General features: G+C 25.0%; 1 protein-coding gene across 2 annotated transcripts; it reads right to left on the bottom strand.

Moving 5' to 3' along the window:
- Positions 1-1,739: 1,739 nt before the first annotated feature.
- LOC145830090 (putative E3 ubiquitin-protein ligase HECTD2) lies at positions 1,740-16,488 on the bottom strand. Of its 2 annotated transcripts, XM_082938010.1 has the most exons (16): positions 16,306-16,488; positions 14,745-14,870; positions 14,001-14,118; positions 13,087-13,151; positions 11,463-11,618; positions 10,988-11,127; positions 9,960-10,083; positions 9,480-9,602; positions 7,331-7,426; positions 5,831-5,936; positions 5,504-5,611; positions 5,053-5,241; positions 4,612-4,823; positions 4,128-4,272; positions 3,556-3,728; positions 1,740-2,583 (listed from the first exon to the last, which is right to left on the bottom strand). In XM_082938010.1, the coding sequence occupies exons 1-16, from the start codon at positions 16,440-16,442 to the stop codon at positions 2,463-2,465; spliced, it is 2,139 nt and encodes a 712-aa protein (XP_082794136.1). In that variant the 5' UTR covers positions 16,443-16,488; the 3' UTR covers positions 1,740-2,462. The 2 variants fall into 2 exon arrangements, with proteins under 2 accessions (XP_082794136.1, XP_082794217.1); XM_082938091.1 differs by lacking the exons at positions 13,087-13,151; positions 14,001-14,118.
- Positions 16,489-21,336: the final 4,848 nt, after the last annotated feature.

Raw genomic sequence — 21,336 nt, 5'->3', positions numbered from 1 at the left:
AAAAGGATGGTGCTACAAAATTTTCATAAACTTTGAACAACTAACACATGTAAATGAATCAAAAATAATGAAGTTTAATTGTGGTACATATTTTCATGCATAGGTTTTGTGCCTACGAAAAAAAGAACTGTTTCTTTGGAAACAAAGTCTAAAAACCATGGGAAAAGTTTAAATCAAAAAAATCAGATAAATCAGATAAAAGTCAACAGTAAAGTAATTAAAACATACTAAACAACAAGTTTTGATAGTAAACGTATTAGCAGAACAGAAATTTAAAAAATTGCAACAACCAACAATTTTTCAGCAAACTTCTCAACTGAAAAAGGATAATAAGAAAACAACTGGTATAAAACTTCAAAACGCTAGTAGTACACTTTTTCAGGTAAAATAAAAGCGTCTTAAACAAAGGTCCAAACCAAATTCAAAAAAATACACCTACCATTTATAGTCTAACTATTGACTAACATAAAAAACAATCGAAAAATAAAACTACAAAATATGATAAAAGTTCTATTGACATTAAAAAAATATAATGACAACTAACAAACTATAAAACAATACACAGCAGAGTAAAAACTAGCATGATTCAATTGCTACTAAGGGTCAAATATTACAAAAAAAAATTAAACACTACCATGAGCTCAAAAAAACTGTTATATCCTAAACACGTACAGAAGTAAACACAAAAAAATACAATGGTCAGACCGACCACTTCAAACTAAATAACATCTACCGAAAAAATTAAATCTCTGTCGCAAGTACAAAGTTAATTATGCTGGGAGAGTCGTTTTAATTTTTTATTGCAATATTATTTATGGTTTGTCGCAAAAAAAATCACAAGTCTACGAAGTTAATAAAGCTGAAGTTATTAGAAATGGGAAATCCTACCAGGAAAAAATTAAATAAAGCTTTTTATTGAAAAGTCAAAACTTTATAATTTTTTGTTTCAACTGTTTTTGTTGTGCAATGTTTAAAAATGTTAATAATTTTTTCGTCCTTAACTTTTTGCTATTCGTTAAGTCAAAGTTTAAATGTTCTTTTAAAATTTTTAGTACTAACAGGTCAAGTTATTTTTTTACAAATACTTGAAAATTTTATTAAAGTTAGTAAAGAATTTATTTAAAATTGTTCTACAATTACATTTCCCCGAATTCGAATATCTTTTAAAACTAGTAAAATATAGCTTTTGTTTAAACAATTGAATAAAAAAACAATATTTTTTCCTTATAGTATACTCTACTAAAAAGTTAATGTCTATTTTGAAATGGTACAAACACTAGGTATACTATAAAGATAAGCTGTGAAGAACAGTAAACTTTCTACTAAGTACGCACATTGAACACAGCCTAAACACGTACTTAACAGGAAGTGCGTACCTAAAAAGTACCATAAAAATTGCAAATTTAACTTTAAACAAACATTTTCGGCTTAAACTAGGTACAAAACAGGAAGATTACTGTATTGTATTGTAAGTGTTTATTTATTGTTAATTTAATTTTTTTGAAAATATTTAATTTTTAATAGTGGCAACTTTGTTAGTTTTTTTAAGTTTAAAAATATTGAAGTTTTAGGTATCTGAAAAAAAATAACTAAATGTTTTTTTCAATACAAATAAACTAATTTTTTACGTGTGAAAGTTTTTATTCTTGGAAAAAGAAAAAATTCGACAAATAAATAATTTATTAGTTGAATTTTATCAATAATTTAAAACTTACAGTTAACTTAATCAAATTAATTTGATGTTCTAAGTCCTTAAAAAAAAGCTGCAATACAATGAATAAACTGAAAAAATCATAATTTTATAAACAAGTTTCACTTTATTAAAAATTGATTATTATTTGTTTCAACTAAGAATTAACTTAAAAACACTTTCAGTTTTTAAATTAAATTTAAAACTGATTATTTAGTAAAATACATACATGTATAGAAATAAACTATATTCACGGTTGTTATATATTTAATAAAAAGTACAAAATTGCTTTATCATAAGCTAAAAGAAAACTTTCAGAGTTTAGCCAGAAAAACATTATTTTTTAGAACGTGCAATAAGAAGAACTTGGTAAAGTCGATGCAAACTTCATGAAATATATGACACAGTTTACTGAGGGACGAAAACATCAGAATGAAGTGTAAAGCGTTAAAAAAAAGTGTATAAACTGAGTTTTGACGAAACAAAAAAGATTGCAATAACGATATAAAACAAGCATAACTGATTCAGGTCTCTCAGAGGTATTGCTAATTATTGCTGGAACCTCAAACAAAAGCTCAAAACATACATTTATACAAAAACAATGATGACTTTAGTGTTAGCTTTTTTGAAGTGCTAAAATGCACTTGTCGAACTTAATGATCTAAATAAATAGAGCACGTCAAAACATTTGTTAAAGTTCCAAACAAACTAGTTTATAAATAAAATCAAGCTCTAGCTTAGAACTTTCGTTAAATTAGGTTTTCGTTAGTACTTATTCCAATCCAAAACCTTCAGAGTGCTGAATGGCGATAAGAAGTTTACCTTGAAGTTTTTCCCTGCTTTTGTAAGGAGGCAACATGAGCTGGTTGAAGCAAGTGTGAGCCATCGGTAGCCTAAAGTTAGTTTATAAATTGTTTATGGTATGCAAACCGATAACTTTAAAAAAAATAGTTTGAATGACGCTTATGTTTATCAAACCTTCTTGCATAAACTTGTAAACAAAAAATTAAAGACTTTATTTTAAAAATTACCTAATTTTTATAACTTTTGTTTTTAAAAAAAAATTCAGTTTCACTGATTTTTTTTATTACCTCGTGACTTTGTTTTTAAGGAAATGAGAAAACTAATGCGTAAAAAATTCTAAACGTTTTAATTTTTTTTTATTGACTTTGTTTAAATAATACTTAAAATGACACTATTAGAATAATTAATGACATAAAAAATATAACTGTACTAGTATAATATAAAATTTATTTCATAAATGATACAATATTAATTTTAAAGCAACAACTTTACTTAATTTTTAATAGTTTTAATACTTTTACAAACTGAAATATATAACCTTAAATAACAACAAACTAACATTTATTCGAAATACAGCTAAATACTTATAAAATTGAATAATGGATACCTAAATGTGCTTTCTGTTTTGAAAATATTTTAAACGAAATTTTTAACTTCTAAGAACAATATATAATGTTTTTTATCTTACTGTTTAAACTACTTTACTGATTCATCGGATCGAAATTAAGGACATTTAAAATTCTTATTTAAAAATCAAGACCCGGTTGGATCTAAATATTAAAAAAATAAAAGATTTGGCCGGATCCAATTGGTGTGAAACCGGTAAATCACTAATTTTAACAAAATAAACTAAGTAGTAATCAGCTAAGCTTTTAAATTTTTAAAAAATTAATCTGTAGAAGCTTAATAGGTACTAGTGATTTAAAAATAAGCACTCAACAGCTGAATTTAGTGTATAAAAAAGTATTTTTTTAAAGATTTCGATATATGCACTAACAAATTTCAATAGTAATAACATATGCATATAATATAAATACATTTTACCAATTAGTTTTACTTACATATTTGTCGACATGGGCGCTTTAATCACAGTGAAATTCAGTTCACGCCACCCAGTTACTGGAATTCTGTCACCTCCCGTACAAAAGTGCAGGAAGTTTCTCTGCTGTTGTGACGTCATAGTGGAAAGAACATGCCACAGGTGCTTCACTGTCTCATCGTCTTCAGTGTATCCCTGTTGAAAATATATTTTTCAATCAAAACAAAATTTTATGTATAAACTTTTATGCTTTGAAACAAATTTTTAGTGCAAAAAAAGAAGTTTTATTTTGCAGTATTGTATAGGAAAAATACTAAAATAGTTCAAAATATTATGTTTGTTATATATTTGAAAAATAATAATAAACATTAACCGCTTACAACTTAATGGTTTGATTTCACTATAAAAAATTACTATGAAAAATTAACTAACTTATTAAAACTTAAAACTTTATAAACTGCTTTATGTGCATCAGAAAGCAAGCCTGAGCTTGATTGCTTTACACCCTAAAAGTCATATAAACTGTTTTGAAATACTTATACAATTAAAGCTTTAACAGCGAACATTTAAAAAAGGTATAAACATCAAAAATACCTTATAAGTCGTAAACTTTCGCAAGTCACATATAGAGAAACCCACAACTCCACAGATAAGAACTTCTAACTCCTCAGCGCACAGAAATGATAAAGCCACGGATGAACAAACAGTGTGGAAACCACGTGAAAAAGATATAAATTGCCTGTGATTGAATCATTGATTCTAATAGTCATTCCTACAATTAAAAAATGTTCAAAAGTCTTTACAAAAAAGTATTTTTTATACAATAAATATTTCAGAATTACTATTTTATAATAAGATTCTTAGTTAAAGCTAAAATTTGTTTACATGTTATTCCTATACTACAGTTTTACCAAAAAAAACAAGTTATCCAATTTTATTAAGCATAAGAAAGCTTAATAAAACATACTTCATTAATACTGACTTTTATGTACAACTAAAAAGTTCTATCTACAGTGACCTTCAGTGCGCTCTTTCTGTACACTAGTCTAAACTGTGTATATAATTGATTTTTTCTCACTTGTGAACGGATTTGTTGAGCTTGTGATCGACGATGAGGCGGACGTATTCCTCCCTGTTGTCATTGGTAACCGGGATTTCGCTGCCCCCAGCAACCAGCTGCACCGTGTTCACTGCACCCAGATCTTCCTCACACGTCTCCATGCTCATGTGAAGATCACTTTCCACGTCTCCCTCGTACTTCAGCAGCTCCTCTAATCCGTGCGCGAGCTCCTACAATATTTTGTAAGATATGTTTTTGGTTCAATTGCACGTTTTTTAATTTATCTTTTGTTTGAATTTTTTTTTTAATTATTTTTTTTTATTATTAACAGAGGTTTTTGAATCAACATTTGAATACTTTGCTTGCTTTTAAAAACTGTAAAAAAACCTTTTTTTTCAAAAACTAAGGAAACTTTACATTATTTAATAGCTTTTTCAGCAATCACATAACACAACTTACTTGATCGACCAAGTTCAAATCATGCAGCGAGCAATCCACGTGACCCAGTTTGGAGTGGTCACGTGAGCAATTTCCGACTGCTGATTGGTTGTTAGTGAGTTTGGATGGAATGGACAGGAGTTTTCTGTAGCAGATGAGTGGCAGCCTCATGTGCAGTGTGATGTTGTTGTACACTGCTAACCCGAGCAACTGAAAAAAATGTCAATAACTGAAGAAAAAACAATATACCTTTTAGGAAAGGTATAAAACTTAAAAATATTGCATAAATATTATAACCAAACAAACTATTTACCAATAACAAACCAAATAAAGTTTTTAAATACAGTAAACTAAAGTAAATGAACTGATGATAAAACAAAAACACAGATTGAAACAACTACTTTTAGCTAAATTATCAACAAACGACATTTTTTATAACGCAAAACAAAGTTCAACTGAAAGCATAACTTACTACACCAACGAGAAAAAGGTCAGAAGTGTTGTCAGCAGAGTTATGAGCGAACCAGTAACATCTGGTTTGTTTGTTGTAAACAAAAGTGTTGTACTCTGGTTGCAATATCTTCAAAAAGTTTAAAAAATAGTACTTCAGTAAATTAAAAGAAAACTTGTATCTGTTTCCAATTATGATTTTATGAAAAAAATATAATAAAAACATTTGATTGTTATCTATCTAAGTGTTTATATCAAAAAATCTACAACACGAAACGAATAGTTTTAAGCTTAAGTAGAGTTTTCATCTTATGAAAAACTAATTTCAACAAAAATTGATCAAACAAACTTGTCTTAGCAGCAATAGGAACCACTCTTTAGTGATTCCTCCCATATCAAAACCAGGTTCTCCTACAAACTCTACTCGTAGTTTTTTCTTCAAATCATTTTTGTGTCTGTTTTTAAGTTGAAAATTGTATTTTATATATGCAGTCTCAAATTATTTAACTATTTTAAGCTAAAAAAACTATTTGCAATTAGTTAGAACCGTAGTATACATTCGGTAAACTGTGATATTTTATTTTAGAATAAAATAGTTTTTTTAATGTTATTAATTATTAGATTTATTTGTTTCATTTTGTGTGTGTTTCATTATTGTTTATTTTATTTTTATGTCTTTTCTCTTCGTGTGCTTTTGTGTAAGTATCTCGTGTTCTGATCTAGTGCTTGTACAATAAACAACAACAATAATAATAACAACAATACAAAAATGTAATTTACATAATGCCGTTTTCAAACTTATACATTAATATATATTTATCATACCAAAAATAAATATTTTAAATCCACAAACAGGATTTTACTTGTTATTTACTATTTGATCTTATTTTGCACTTATACTATTTCATTAAAAACATGTCTTCTTCTACAACGTTTAATCAAACAGTATTTTATAAGGGGTCAAAGCTTATTTCAATTAGTTAGTTTTGAAATGAGATATATGATTTTTTTTTAGTTTTTAGAAAAAATTACGTTTTTAACATAAACATTTTTTTTGTAGTTTTGGTCTATTTTTATTTTTACCAATCAAATACGTGTGAGTTTTTAAACTGTTAAAGAAATATTCTCAAAAACTTGAACTATCTAGCATAAAAGTTAAAAAGTAGGTAGACTCATAGTGATTTTTTATTTCTGAGAGTATTAACAATAAAAAAATGTCTGTACTTAAATTTTTATAAAATTGACTATATCTCAAAAACTATATGATATCTTAAATTTCTGCGAAAACTGGAATATATTAATAATTTATTTTTAAGCTTTCAGATTTTGTAAATTTTGTAAACAAAGTTCCTTGGCAATATATCACTTTAAACTGGTTGTGTATGGAAAAACGTTAAACCGAAACAACAAATTTAAGTATAAGAACGAATACAAGCAGTTTTATAATAATTAGTTCTTTTTTTCTTGTTGTAATTAGTTCTATAATTTTAATTCATAACTATTCTAATAATAAGTTGGTATAATCTTAATTCCTACCAGCGCACAATTCATACCCGAATAAATTTCAAACATTTTATTTATATATATATTTTTTTATAATTGTGACCCCTAACCTTTACCCTTGGTCGGTATTTTTTTCTTAAAATATTATCTTATTTTCTCTTTCTTTTTTCTTTTATACTTAATTTTTACTTTGAATTGATCCGGGTGGGAATTGTGCGCGGTTTGGAAACGAGTGTGTCCCTAGTAACTTATATAATTTACTTCCACTAAATTTGAATTATCGTTTATATAAATAAAACATGAAGCTTGTTTAAAAAACATTACAAAGTACATTGAAAAAACACACAGGAAAATTTGATCGAGGGAATCTTGCAACAAATGATCTCTTCGGACTTGTATGTTGAGGAAGAGCTTGTCCGTTGAAGGCAATCTGGAAGGTCTTCTGCAATGTTCATATTGAAAAATTATGACTTCACATATTCAAGTAAAATATTTTTTTAAAGCACAAAAAATAGTTTTTGGTGCTTTCAAAATGATTTTATAAAAACATTTTATGCAAGCTATACTTTTAATGGTTGATAAAAATCACTACATTTCAATGAATAGACTTAAACACAATGAATTATGTTAAACTTTATTTATGCTACGCCGTTGCGCTGAAAAACAGCTTCAGAGACTAGAATAAAGCTTATCCAAATATAAAAATGAAATAATAACAAAAAAGATAACTACGAAAAATGTATTGACATTTATAATTTTTTTTTCAGCTGTATATCATTTTATAAATTAAGTGCAACCTCTATATTATAAATTCATACGCAAAAAATAAATTTAAAATGGGAGCTTAAACCTTGTTCTATTTTAAATACTTAAATTACTTTTGTTAAACTTTATTATCTATAAATTAAATTAAATAAAAACATCAAATGAAGAAACTTAATTACTTGTTAACAGAATATTAATATTTAAGTTATCGTTTCAAAATAGACCTACAATATGTCAAAGAATACTAATTTGATAAAGTAAAGCCGTGTTTAAATATTTATTTATAATTCTATGCTGGCTAAAAATTAATCGATCTAACTGTATTGTCATAATTTGAAAATAAAATTATCAATTATAAAAAATATCTAAAGTTGTGGTGCACAGAGTTAAAGTAAAAATGTTGACACTGTTCTAGTACAAAGCTTTTTTTTTCATATTGCTTATAAACTGAATTTTATATAAATATTCGTATTTGTCCAATTAATGAAACACGGATAAAGCATCAAATCTTGCAAATAAAACAAAAATATTAGTTAAAGTTATCAACATGCTCCAGCATATAAAATAACAATTGAGTGTTAACTCTTCTGCTTTGAAAGTTTAAACCAAGTATATAATTAAAATAGCTGCATACGATTTTGTTTTAAAAATGTTATTCTTGAATTATTAGGTAGGAAGTTTGTAATCTTACATATCAAAATGGTAAACTACGATTACCATAATTAAATTTGTAAATGTAAAAGTTATCATAAATTTTAACAAGTATTCAAGTAAGTTATTAGCTTGAAATTTACAATCATATTTGTACAATACACCTGTGTGTATAATTAACCTTGTGCCTTTTTATTTATAACACTTGAGAAAACTTTAATGTGGTAAAACATGTAATACAGAATAATTCGATAAAATCTAATATACATAAAGCAACAATCAATCGAAAGATGCCTAACAACATGAACAAATATTTATACAATGAACTAAATTATATTTGTTAACAAAAGTATATTCAAAAAAAATTGACCAGATATTTATAGGATTTTTTTGTAATTAATCTAACATTTTATTACGTATAAAAAATCTAGTCATACAAATATACAGCTTTTGTGTAAAATATGCGAAAAATACGTTTACTTTAATTTAAAGCTTTGAAAATTACATGTTTTTGATTTATATATATATATACTTTGTATGAGCACAAAAACCCAATAATTCAGTTATTAAACAACATCTCGTCCAAAAATAAAAAAATTTTCTGAGTACAAATTATTTTTTTTATTATAACACTTTGTAGATGTATTTCGCTTCTAATTTTTACAAGATACTATATATGCGTCGCCAGAACAAAAAATGTCAACATAAATAAATCTTTTATATTAAGCAAAACAATAATAATGATATAAGGTACACACATTTACTATGGAGAATAAAAGTATAAATGCAAAACTACTTGAAAATTTTAAAACAAAATACATATTGTTTGTTCTAAAATATATTATTAAAACTATTAAGATTGTTGTCTCTAACAACAAATAATAGTAGAAAAAACATGCAAATGCAAGAACTTTTTTGTTGAATTAATTTAAAATATTACAGGGAAACCTTAACTCAAACTTAAACTTCGCAGTTCCTACAAAATAAAATTTAGCTCTAAAACAATTTAAGCGTTAAATATTTATGATAATAAAAATTTGGAAAGCTTCACCGAATGAATTGCAGTAAAAGCATCGAACCTGCGAAGTTGTGTTTCGAGTTCGTCTTTGGCGTTGCTGATCATTTCAGATTGCTGCTCGTGCTTTATAATGCGTTGTTTCGATATCAGCGTGAATGCGCATGGGTATTGGCAGTAATTAAACCTACGATTTTAATTATATAAATTTTAAATTAAAATAATTGTAAATATTATTTAATACAGTAATTCGCAACAAAACTTTTAAAATGCTTAGTGTTGAAATGTTTTTTAATCAATTTTGAACTTCTCAGTCTTGCATTTATCAGTTATTTACTTACATTTGATCGAAACAGAAGCTCAATTTGCTTACCTATACGAAAAATTAGAAATGTTTCTATAAAAGATTTTCGTACCAATGATATTTAAAATAAAGCTTTTAATATTCAATTCTACAACTAAAACTAAAAATTTCAAAAACACATACTTGGCTCAAGTTAAATAATAAAGTCAAACATACAGAAACAATTTAAATAATACTAACTCAGAAGAGCTAGTGCTGAATTTCCACAGGTCAAATTCTTTTAGAAGATCCATTTGGTTTATAGAGTTGTTATAAAATTCACGGAATGAAATTAGTCTTGGTTTTAAGCAATTATTCGATGTGTCTGTTTTAAAATACAAACTTACAAGTATATAATATTAAGCTCTTAAAATTTCTATATAAGCTACAATATAAAACCTTTTTAAAAAACTGTATTTAACTCATTAATTAAAAGATTTAGATATTTTTCGTTGAATACTTATAAAATATGTTTACTAAATAAAAACTACAAAACGAAATGAAAAAGTTTTAAGCTAAAGTTTTAAGCTAAGCTAAATCATAACAAAAATTTTAGAAAATAATCATAATTTAAGTAATCATTCCTTTTAAATGTCCTTATATGCATAATAAACATTTTAATATTCGGCAAAAAACATTTTATAAAGACACAACTTTTTCAATATACTTAAGTACTATATGTTTTATAAATAGTTACTAATTAAGTTTTTTTTAGTTCGACAAACTTTTTAAAATATAAAGTAAAACGGATTTTGCATATATTTGTTATTCAAATTTGTTTTGCTTTGAAAAAAAACTCCTTATTTACAACTTAAATAATGATAAACCAATAACAGCTTTGAAAATTAATGTATAATTAAGATAAAACTTTAAAGCGAAAAAACTTTGCAAAAGACTATAAAATAAAACAACTTTGAAATATCAATGTTATTTTCTTTACTAGTCAAGTCTAAAAAGAATAAATTAAACAATCAATCAAGCTTTAAACCAATGGTATAACCAAAATAAAATAAATTTATTCCAGATATTATTCTACTAAACTAAGTATCATCGGCAAACTTATAATATTGACAACTGAATTGCTTATTTACATTAAAAACATTTAAATCAATGTTTTTGATCCTATTCAAGAGCCAAGAACATTTTAAATACTTAGAGTTATTTTATATTTTACTTTTAAAATAGCAAGGTTATATAACACATTGATATTTCAAAAAAAAAAAACTAACAAAGCAATTGAAGAGTATCAAGCGCTGAAGGGAGCCACCACTTGGTGAGGTTTTTGTCGTTTTGTCGCAGTAAGCTTATCGACTTTGTGATGAATTTGTGCAAACTTTCTACTATCGGACGAAACTTTGGAGTAGACAATCTATAAAGTTTTACATAGTTATTTTAAAGACTGAACTCTGCAATAGTATTCTTATGACACTAAAGCTATTATTGATTCATTTTTGATTTATGGTGAAGTTAAAGCGTAGTTTAACGAGCTAAAAAAATGAATGATAACTGTTTTTAATTCCATATAAAAAAACAAACACAAAAAGTATCAAAAAAAATTCAAATATATTGTGTAATTCTAGTTTAACTTTAATTTTTTAGTACAATGTACAATCAGTTTTGAGCTTTTATGGCAATGATATCAAAAAAATCAAAATTAGTCGAAATTGATAAAAATAAAATAAACAATTAAACAATTGTATAAACCTTCTTAGCCACTGCGAAAGAGTAAGCTTCGAAGATGAATTGAGATTAGCAATTTGCTTGAGGAGGTGGGCAAAGACCACGTACGAATCACAACTAGCAAACATTGGATTCTGTATCAACATGTAGTATGCTCTCAATGAGTCTATATTCGTCTTCCTTTATTATACATATATTTTTTTAATTCGGGTAAAAAGTAATTATCAGCAAAATTTAAAGTGTTAATAACTTTAGAAATAAAAACTAATTAAACTTTAAACAACATATAAACCTTGCACAGAATAAAATTATATGGAGTTTATAACTATGGAAAATTGCAAAGGTCAGCTTGTACTAAAGCTTTAGTTAAACCTATTTAAATATACATTGTAGAAAGGTTTGGAAATGGGTTAAGTCCAACATTTAATTTTCACAACAAAATATGATAGGCAGTAAAAACAAAAAAAAAGGATAATTTTCTAATTATGTTGTAATAAAAAAACGTTCTTTAATTTGGTTATCTGGATTTATAAATTTAATAATAAGAACTGCAATTATAACTTTGTCATTCAATTAAACAACTTTTCATGCGTATTTAAAATGTTAAAACTTTATTAAATACAATATATTTGTGAAATTGGTCTTTTAAAGTTTAGGTTAATATTGTTTCTCTAAATGGATTCAGATTATTATTTTGCTTAGTGTTATCGTTAAAAGAATACAAAAATTATACAAAAATATAAAACTGTTTTTATATTAAAAAAGTTTGTGTAGCATATTATTATTATTAAATAAAACATTTTAAAAACCCACATTTACGAGCTTGTATTTTTAACATAATTCCGCAAACAAAACACGAAGAGTAGAAGTGACACACAAAAAACAGATAAGTTTTCTTAAAAACAACTGCAGACTTAATTCAAGTTCAAAGCTGCGCCAATATAAAGTCGCTATGAAAACGTGCGTTCTGCCTTTGGTAACGCACACTGTTCAAACGAGCTTTTTCTATATGTGGAGTGTTTTCGCAAAATCACTGAACCAAAAACACCAGTACACAAATAGCCACTTATAAAAATATTTTAAATAAGCACTAGGTAATTTTCCATAAATTGACCACAGCCAAGTATCAATTATGATTAATAAAATATTTCTGAAATAAAGCAAGCATTTATTACGTAGAAAGTAAATAGGAAAAGAAAAAAAAAACAGTTTGTCTACATATAAAAATACTTACAGTAAAATTCTTAATATTTTTACTTAAAGTACAATATTTAAAAAAAAAAGTTAAGAATGAACCTATGAAAAACTTCAGGCTCTAAATTTTTACTGTCATAAAAGTTTTAAAATAGAAATACAAAAAAAAAAAAAAAAAACTTAACATTCAAGATTTACCAAGAACTTTTAAACAAAGTAGTATTTCTATTCAAAAAAAAAATAATAAATCGTACATATTAACTTAAACTCAAAAAAGTACTGTATTAAATAATGAATACAAAGTTATCATGTTCTGCTTACTTTCTTACACACTTGTTCTTATTATATTTATTACTTTCATACGAAACTTTATAAACTTCTTTCATAGCTTTGTAAACAACTCAAAAAAAAACGTAGCATAAAAAGTATAAAACACATAAACTATATAACAAACGTGTTTTTTTGTTGCAGCAAGCAGTTACTCATCCCTAATAGAACTGTTTTCTTCACGTTTTCTGGCTAAGAGTTTTTTAAAGGATTAGGTGAAAAGAATAGAATTTAAAAAAATATAATGCTAGTTATTGCATTATAGAATAAGTAAAAATAGCATAAGTAATTTTCAAAATATCCAATAAAGTTTCAAAATATCAAATGAATAAAAAAAAAATGCTTTGTTTTGAAAGATACAATTTTATTTTAGTTTTTTATCAGCATTTCTACACAATTTTTTTTTTATTCTAGACTGACATGCCTTCATTTGTACTGACATTTTCATTTGTTGGCCAGCACCCAGTTGGGCTTATAACCTATGATGGTATTGATGTAGCACATTAGTTTAGCTGTAATTAAGTAGCTGATAAGTGTTATAACCTATTTGGATTATATTTTAATTTAAAAATAGAACTTTATGTGTCCCCTGAAAATTTTATAAGAATTAGAGTGTTCCAAACTTTAATTGTCATGTAACTGCAACAATTTTTTTAACTTAGAAAATTTCAAGCATTTGAATTAAAGTTTCCCTACTTTTTGTCCAAGAAATTAAATGTTGATTTAGAAAGAAATTTACCTTTTAATAATCATATCAAAAAATTATTCTTAAACTTTAATTTTTAGACATTTAGCAACTTTTACGTATTTGAAACGGATATTTTGCCAATGATTCAAAAAAAAAGAAGATTTAGCCTGATTTGGCTCGATTTGAAGAAACCTTGACTTTTAAAAATACTTTCAGAAAGTTAATATATTAACTATGATTCAGCATAAATAAAATAATATTTTACAATTTAAATATAATTAAAACATTAAAAAAAAAACCATCTTTGAAAATTAGTGAAATCTATATATTTTTATTTTTTAATTAACACTAACCAGTTCAATTAAAACATTGTAAACATAAGCTAAAAACTTTCTGTCAATACACGGATCTGACAAGTTTTTATTGTTGTAATGATGAGAGGATGCATCAATACTTAGTTGCTTTTTTGTTCTATAAAGTATGTTAACTTTTATTTCAAAAATAAAACGAAACAAGTTGATATGGTTTAAACTATAAAATTAGTAGTTTTATACAAATTTGCCTAGTAAGTTCATTACAAATACTAATAAAAAATGTAGTATAAATTTTCAATAAGTTCAATGTACAGAACAAAAATAAACAAAGAATATGTTCAAATGCAAAGAGAGTAAAATAGTTATTTATTTCTCATAAATACATAAATAAAATATTAATAACAGTTCATGGAAACTGGTAAACATAATTATTACACTTACAATATAACATAAAAAAATAACTTTTTATTTGAAAAATCTACAAAAAAGTATTAAGAACAGAATTTGATACATAAACAGACAAATTTTTAATTCTTTTTGTATTAGTAAATTTAGCAATTAAAAAAAAACATTAATACAATAAATAAGTATGATAAATTCGAAAACTTTTTGGTTTATTTACATTAAAAGATACCTATTTAGCTACTCTTAAATTCAACAACTAAAACAGTTTTTCAAACATATCAAACTAAAAAGATTACATTGCATGGTAGTTTGTTTAAAATACATTGCCAAATTATATATATAAGAATTAGTACACTTATTTCATAATATTTTATCAACCTTGGATGTTTCTTTTTAAAGCACTTGTTTAAAGCTTGAAATGAATTAAACAGGTTACAGTAAAACAATTCTATTTTGTTCAATTTCTTCACTTTTTTAAACTCTTTGTATTTTTCAGATTCCATTCTGTTTGTTTTTTGTAATATATATTGTTTACTTTCAATATAATGAATTTATGATAAAACAACAGTTATATCAGTTACTAATATTTAAATAGTCAAAGTTTCATCCATAACATTGAAAAATTTAAAACACAATACTGATTTAACTATATTTGTAAAAACGTAATGTATTTATTTTTGTGTATTAAATATACAGTATTCATTTTAAACTTTCTAATAATTTTTGGTTGGGTAATACTTACATTATATAACTGCCATTTTGAAAATATTATTTACTGACTTGTTATTATTCGACAATGTCTGTGTTTAACCCAACTAAATCAGTAATTAAATAAAAAGTTAACTTACATTTGTATCATAATTTATTTTTTTTAAATTGTGAAATTATTTGTGCATATTAGACATATATACAATACACACTCTTTTGTAAAAAGTAGATCTTTTTTTTAGTATACTACTTGTATTTTGGAAAATTTAACATAAAACTTTAAATACTTACATGATTTATGATTTGAACATATTTAAAGTATACATTTATAATTTAGCTTAATTGTTTTATGTGTTTAAAGCTAAAACTGCTACAAGAACTTTGAGGAAAAAAATATTATGGCTTTTCAAAAATACTCTACTGACATGGCTAAGTAAAAAAACTTAAAATAAAAGAAATGGCTTTTTACAGAATGAATTTTTCTTCAAACTTAATTACAATTTGAGTAAGCTCAAAATTACTTAACCTGACTAAATGTATAAAAATCAAGGTTACTACTTATCAAAGCTAAAATAAGTTAAGCAAGTTCAAGACTATCTTAGCGAAGTAAAATAAAATTAATAAGTAAAGATTTCAGTTTTTAGAAATTAAGTTAAATTTAATTTGACATTGTCATTAAGTAGCCTATATAACTTTATTTCAACTTATTACAAGGTTTTAAAAACGTTTTATAAAAAAATTGATAAAACCAATAACTAAGTAAATTGCAACTTACTGTTTTATATCTAATTTGTTATATGCATTCTGAAAATTATAGCTAGACTAGAGAAATAGGTAGATTAAATCTGTTTAAACTTTTTATGATAAATTCTGTATATATTTAAATTATATTAAGTTTATGTTAAACTATATATTTGTTAAGCTTTTAAGTATAAAGCTTTTTTAGTTGTTTATTCTTTGCAATATATATAAATTCTCTTCTCTTATTTTATTTTCTTGCATTATATATAATACAGCTTTGAAAACTTAAGTAGAACATGCTTAAAATATAACTAATTGTTAAAAATACAAACTTAATTCCAAAAAATAAAAACATTTAAAACTATGGCAGTCTATGAAGTATTATATACTATAACACTAGTCAAAAAATATTTATTTACAATAAATATAAATTCTATTGAACTTTGTTAACTTATTTACAGCTTTAAAAATTAAAGTAACAACTTCAAACCTGAATACTTTAAAGTTCATCAAATTGTTATGTTCTTTGTAGCTTTCAGGACTTGATTTAATGTTCATTTTGTTACTAGTACATTTTGAAGAAACACCTTTCTCAACTTCTACTATACTTTTGCAACTTTGTATCATTTGAAATAGTTTTAAATTAAATGATACTTCTTCTTTGAAGAGGTTTAGTTCTAAAAATAAGTAAAGATGCACTTTTGTTAAACTTTACAAACAAAAAACTTACTGCTTTCACTTTATATTCTTTATGGTTTAAGAAAAACAAATGAATATTAAACTTAAACAACTAGTTAAGTAAATTTTGAATATTTTTTTGTTTTTAGCAGTTAGCAGTTGTTACTTATACAAGTGTACTTCATTAAAGTAAAGATAGTTAAAGAATCTATTTTTAATTCAGACACTTAAAGTTTTCAGTGGACTTAAATTTTTCTATAACAATTAACTTTAAAAATACAAATAAAAAAAAACTACTTTATAATTTTTTTAATTATATTGCTAATTGTTTTTTTACTGTAGAAAAACATCAGTTTACTCTTCCCTCTACAACAACAAATATTAACATTGTTGTATAAAAAAGAATGCCTATAGATGTTTTTTTTATAAAAAATAGTAGTTATAATATTTGATGACACTTTTAATTTTTACTGTAATTGAATTCTAAACGATTAAAATGTATTTCAGGAATGTTATCTAGGAAAACATAAATAAGAAAACATTCATAAAAACTGTTTACTATAGCTATACATATTATTTAGCTTACAGTGTAACTAATTGTTTGTTTATTGTCAAACTTTGCTGCTGCCTAGTGGAAGTTTTCTAAGATACTTTTGTAAAAATAAAGGTACTTTTACATAAGTTTTCGAAATCGACAACTGTTATTTAAAATAGGTGGTATTGGAGAAGTAGATTTTAAACTACTAAAGATTTATTCTATTGTTTTTAGATTTAAACTTTGAGTCAAAAAAAACGCAATTATTTTCTTAAAATTTTTCCCGTTATTACAAGTAAGTATTCTAGAAGCCCTAAGCCTAGGGTGTTTAAAAGAAAACTTATCTACAAATTGGAAGTACGTATTAAGACCAGTCGCAAGACTTTTCTAAATCTGACATTGAAATTTTGATATTTTAAACTCTAATAACTCTCGTTTTAGAGTATAAATGATTAACTCAGATTGTGAATTGCTTTTCAATAAATACTTTTTTAATTGATTTTTACCAATGTAATGTTATCAATTAAGCCTCTATGAACTTTTTAAAATATTTTTTACATATATTTGATAGAAGTTTTAAAACTTATTAGAATACGGATATTTTTAAATAGTTAACACTTTTGTTTTTTAATAAATACTTGTTTTGTTTTTTATTATTGTTTTTTGCCAGTCAGACCTAAATGAGTTTTTTTTTTTTAAATTACTTTTAGATGTAGTCTTTTATAAAGTTTTTGTCTAAATTTGAACTGGAATAATGTTAATAGTCATGTAACCATCTAAAGCTATGTCAAGATCGTGCAGAAAAAGTATTCATACAAAACTAGATATTTAAAACAAATTTTAGATTCACTTACTACGATAGCCTTATTTTAAAGTGAGGTCGGCAGGCAGATAGGGTGGTCACAGGCGATATTTTAAGAATATAAATAATCGCAGGTTGCAGTAGTATTTTCGATTTTTAAATTTTATTACATACCCAATATACAGTGTAATTTTCTAATTTTCGGTTAAGTGTACCTTAGATCTTTATTTTTTATTAAATGTAAGCTTCGAGTTTTTAAAATTGTACCTAGGAATGTTTTTTTTTATTGCTTTTCATTTCAAACCCCAAAGTTTCTAGTTCAAATTTTAATATTTCCTTATGCGGGTCGCAGTTTTACCTTCTGTTGTCCACATGTAAATTCGAACGTCTTGCGGGTAGCATATATCTGCTGAATTAGAGTATAAAATTGTATTTTAGGTAACTAAAAACTAACTTAGTGTTAGCAATAACTTTTTACATGACTACAAAAGTATCTACTAAAATAAAACATAGTAGAAATTACATTAAAAATATAGCTGTGGCCTTTCTAAGAAATGCTCATATTGCTTAAGTTAAATATCACAACTACAACCTTCTAATGTTCCTGTTGCTTATTTAGTTTTATCATTTTTATGTAAATAACGTAACTTAAACAAGCTCTCTAAATTGCAACAGAATTGGTTTACGTAGAGTTTGTGTATAGTTTTTGAAATAATTATGCATTGAGTGTTAGTATTACATTACTTGAGTAGAATCCAGTAAAACCTATGCTTTGTAATCGGGTTAGAAATATTTTACATCTTAACTTTAAGCCAATTGTTTTGAAAAAAACACTTGAGAAAAAATCTTTTTTCTATAAAAGAAGTTATATAAGCTCCTTAATGTAAAGTTAGCTTGATACATTGTGTTCTGTTTAAAATACACAAGTTGAAAATGCACCCACTAAAGTACTTAGTTTGTTTCATTAAGCCCTAGCTGAGTTTTTTATAAGTTGCGAGGGGTAAAGTTTGAGACAATTCTTTTCACCATTGATAGATCTATTAATAGAAGCTCCAATCATCCAAAAATCATTAAATAGAACTTACCGGCAATGATAGAAAATGGACTGATTAAATTATCTAAAAATAGAAATATTTTTGACCAAACTATATGCACATTCCAAAACGCTTTAGACAAATCAAATTTTAAACATAAACTGACTTATAAGGAAGATTTTAACAAACAGAAAAATAAAAGAATCACAACAAGAAAAATTATTTATTTCAACCCACTATTTTGCAAATCAGTAGAAACATATATAAGAAAAATGTTTTTTGAATTGCTCAACAAGCATTTTAATCAAAACAACAGTCTAAACAAGTTAATTAAAAAAAACAAATGTAAGTTGGTGTATAGTTGTATGAGCAACATAAAAATGTTAATTCAAGGACACAATAAAAAAACTTTAAATAATATAGAAAAAACTGAAAATACTATCACAGAAGAGCCACTATGTAGTTGTAGAAACAAGAACTTATGCCCGCTAAAAAACAAATGTCTAACAAAAAACGTTATCTATAAAACTACGATTACGACAAAAAAAGAAATAAGCAGTATGTAGGGATCACAGGAGGAACTTTAAAAACAAGGTGGTATAGTCACAATAGTGATATGAAAGTTTACAAGGAAAATGGAACCGAACTGTCCAAATATACTTGGAAGGTGAAATGCAACAACACTAACTACAACATTAGATGGGAAATTTTACACCACATCGGGCATATAAGGAAATCGCAGAGAATATGCAGGACCTGACCTATGGAAAGATGGAAGTAGCGAACGCTGACGGGGGAACTTCTTTAGATAAAAGGAACGAATTGATATGTTCATGTGTACATTTTAAAAAGCTTTATTTTAAAACTTAAGAACATTTCGATAAGTGCATCACTATTTTACTTGTACAAACAAATATTTAAACCAAAATATAATTACGTCACAATACAATAGTCAAACTTTTTCAAACAAGTAAATTTAACCTAATGCTTTAGTTGAAGAGTTGTTTTCTTTGTTAGTTGTTTGCAAATTTCGCAAGGCTGCTTAATGTTAGTGTACTTACTTTTTTATTTATTTGATGAGTTTTGGAAGTATAAAATTATTAAGTAGCTTACATATTTCAAAATTTAAAATAAACAAACCTAATAACATTATGATTTTCATATCTTAGTAACTTTAAACTATAAGTTTTATCTAGTTTTAATTTTGTTTTTTAGTTTCTTTTATTTCAAGTTTAGCTTAATGTCTTTCTGCATTATATTATAAAAAAAATTTACAGATTTTATTCAACTGAAGATCTCGTTTTACTAGTTTTAAGCGAGTGAAACATTGTATTGTTAATAAAATTTATAATTGATCATTCTCCGTGTATTTAAGTTAAGAACTTTGATTGTCATCTTTAAAGTATAAAGTACACAATTTTAAAGTTTTAATATAATATCCTAATTTTAAAAAAGACCCATTTAAACTTTTAATTTAGTTAGTTTTTACTTGATTTAAACTTTTATGCAATATTTTATTCTTTTAAATTATATAATTTTTGCAAATAATTGACAATAATAAATTTATCCTGGTATTTTTAGTTTCAAAGAAAAATTCAATGATTGCAAAGTACTAAAATAACATTTAACAAGTAGCATTTGTTTTTATTTTATATTATAATGCTTTATTCATAATTAAACTATTATGTTTTTAAAAACTTTTCAATAGGAAAGTTGTACTATTTATTATTGTGATTTACATATGTAAACGTTTTTTGTAAATATTTTTGTATTAAAAAGCCCATATAATTTACCTCAATTATACTCGTATCAGTAAGCTACAATTTAAACTAGTTTTATTGTTTTTTTAGCTAAAAAAATATAACGTTAAATTCTAGGTGCTAGCAGATAAAATTTTATTAAGTAAGATGACTTGGCCAAAGATTAATGTTTTGCTGTGTTATAAATAAATAAAAAAGATAAGAATTTTAAAACAACATAATGCATCATTAAAACCTGGTTATATTCCTTAATATTTATAAAATAACTGCATACCAAAAATACTATTCAAACAAAAAGGTATTTAAAAAAAACTTAAGCTAACCAATTAAATGGTGGATTTTAAGTGTTATTAGAAAAAATAAAGTTTTTTTTATTCAGAAATCATACAACTATTTGTGCTGATTAAAAATATTGCTCAATTTAGTGAGTAAAAAACTTCTTTAATAATGATAAACGTACTATCTAAATTTTTTATTTGTTTTCAGTGATAAAAAAAACTCTGACCTTGGCAACCAATTAACAAATAGTTAACTGCACTTCCACAATATTGTTTAAACGGTAATTATAATTTATTTATGCATGAAAACATAAACAAAGATGTTGCTTATTTAAAACTTTCATTGTTATAAATGTTTAGTTAGGTAAAATATGTACTTTTTTAAAAATACTTACTCACATTTTTTATTTGTCAAAATGCTAAAAGATTTAAGA

The sequence above is a fragment of the Thalia democratica genome, chromosome 1 (genome assembly GCF_965202585.1).
Source record: "Thalia democratica chromosome 1, ktThaDemo2.hap1.1, whole genome shotgun sequence".
NCBI lineage: Eukaryota > Metazoa > Chordata > Thaliacea > Salpida > Salpidae > Thalia > Thalia democratica.
The sequence above is the reverse complement of the archived record's forward strand: the minus strand, read 5'-3'. Positions and strand labels throughout refer to the sequence as shown.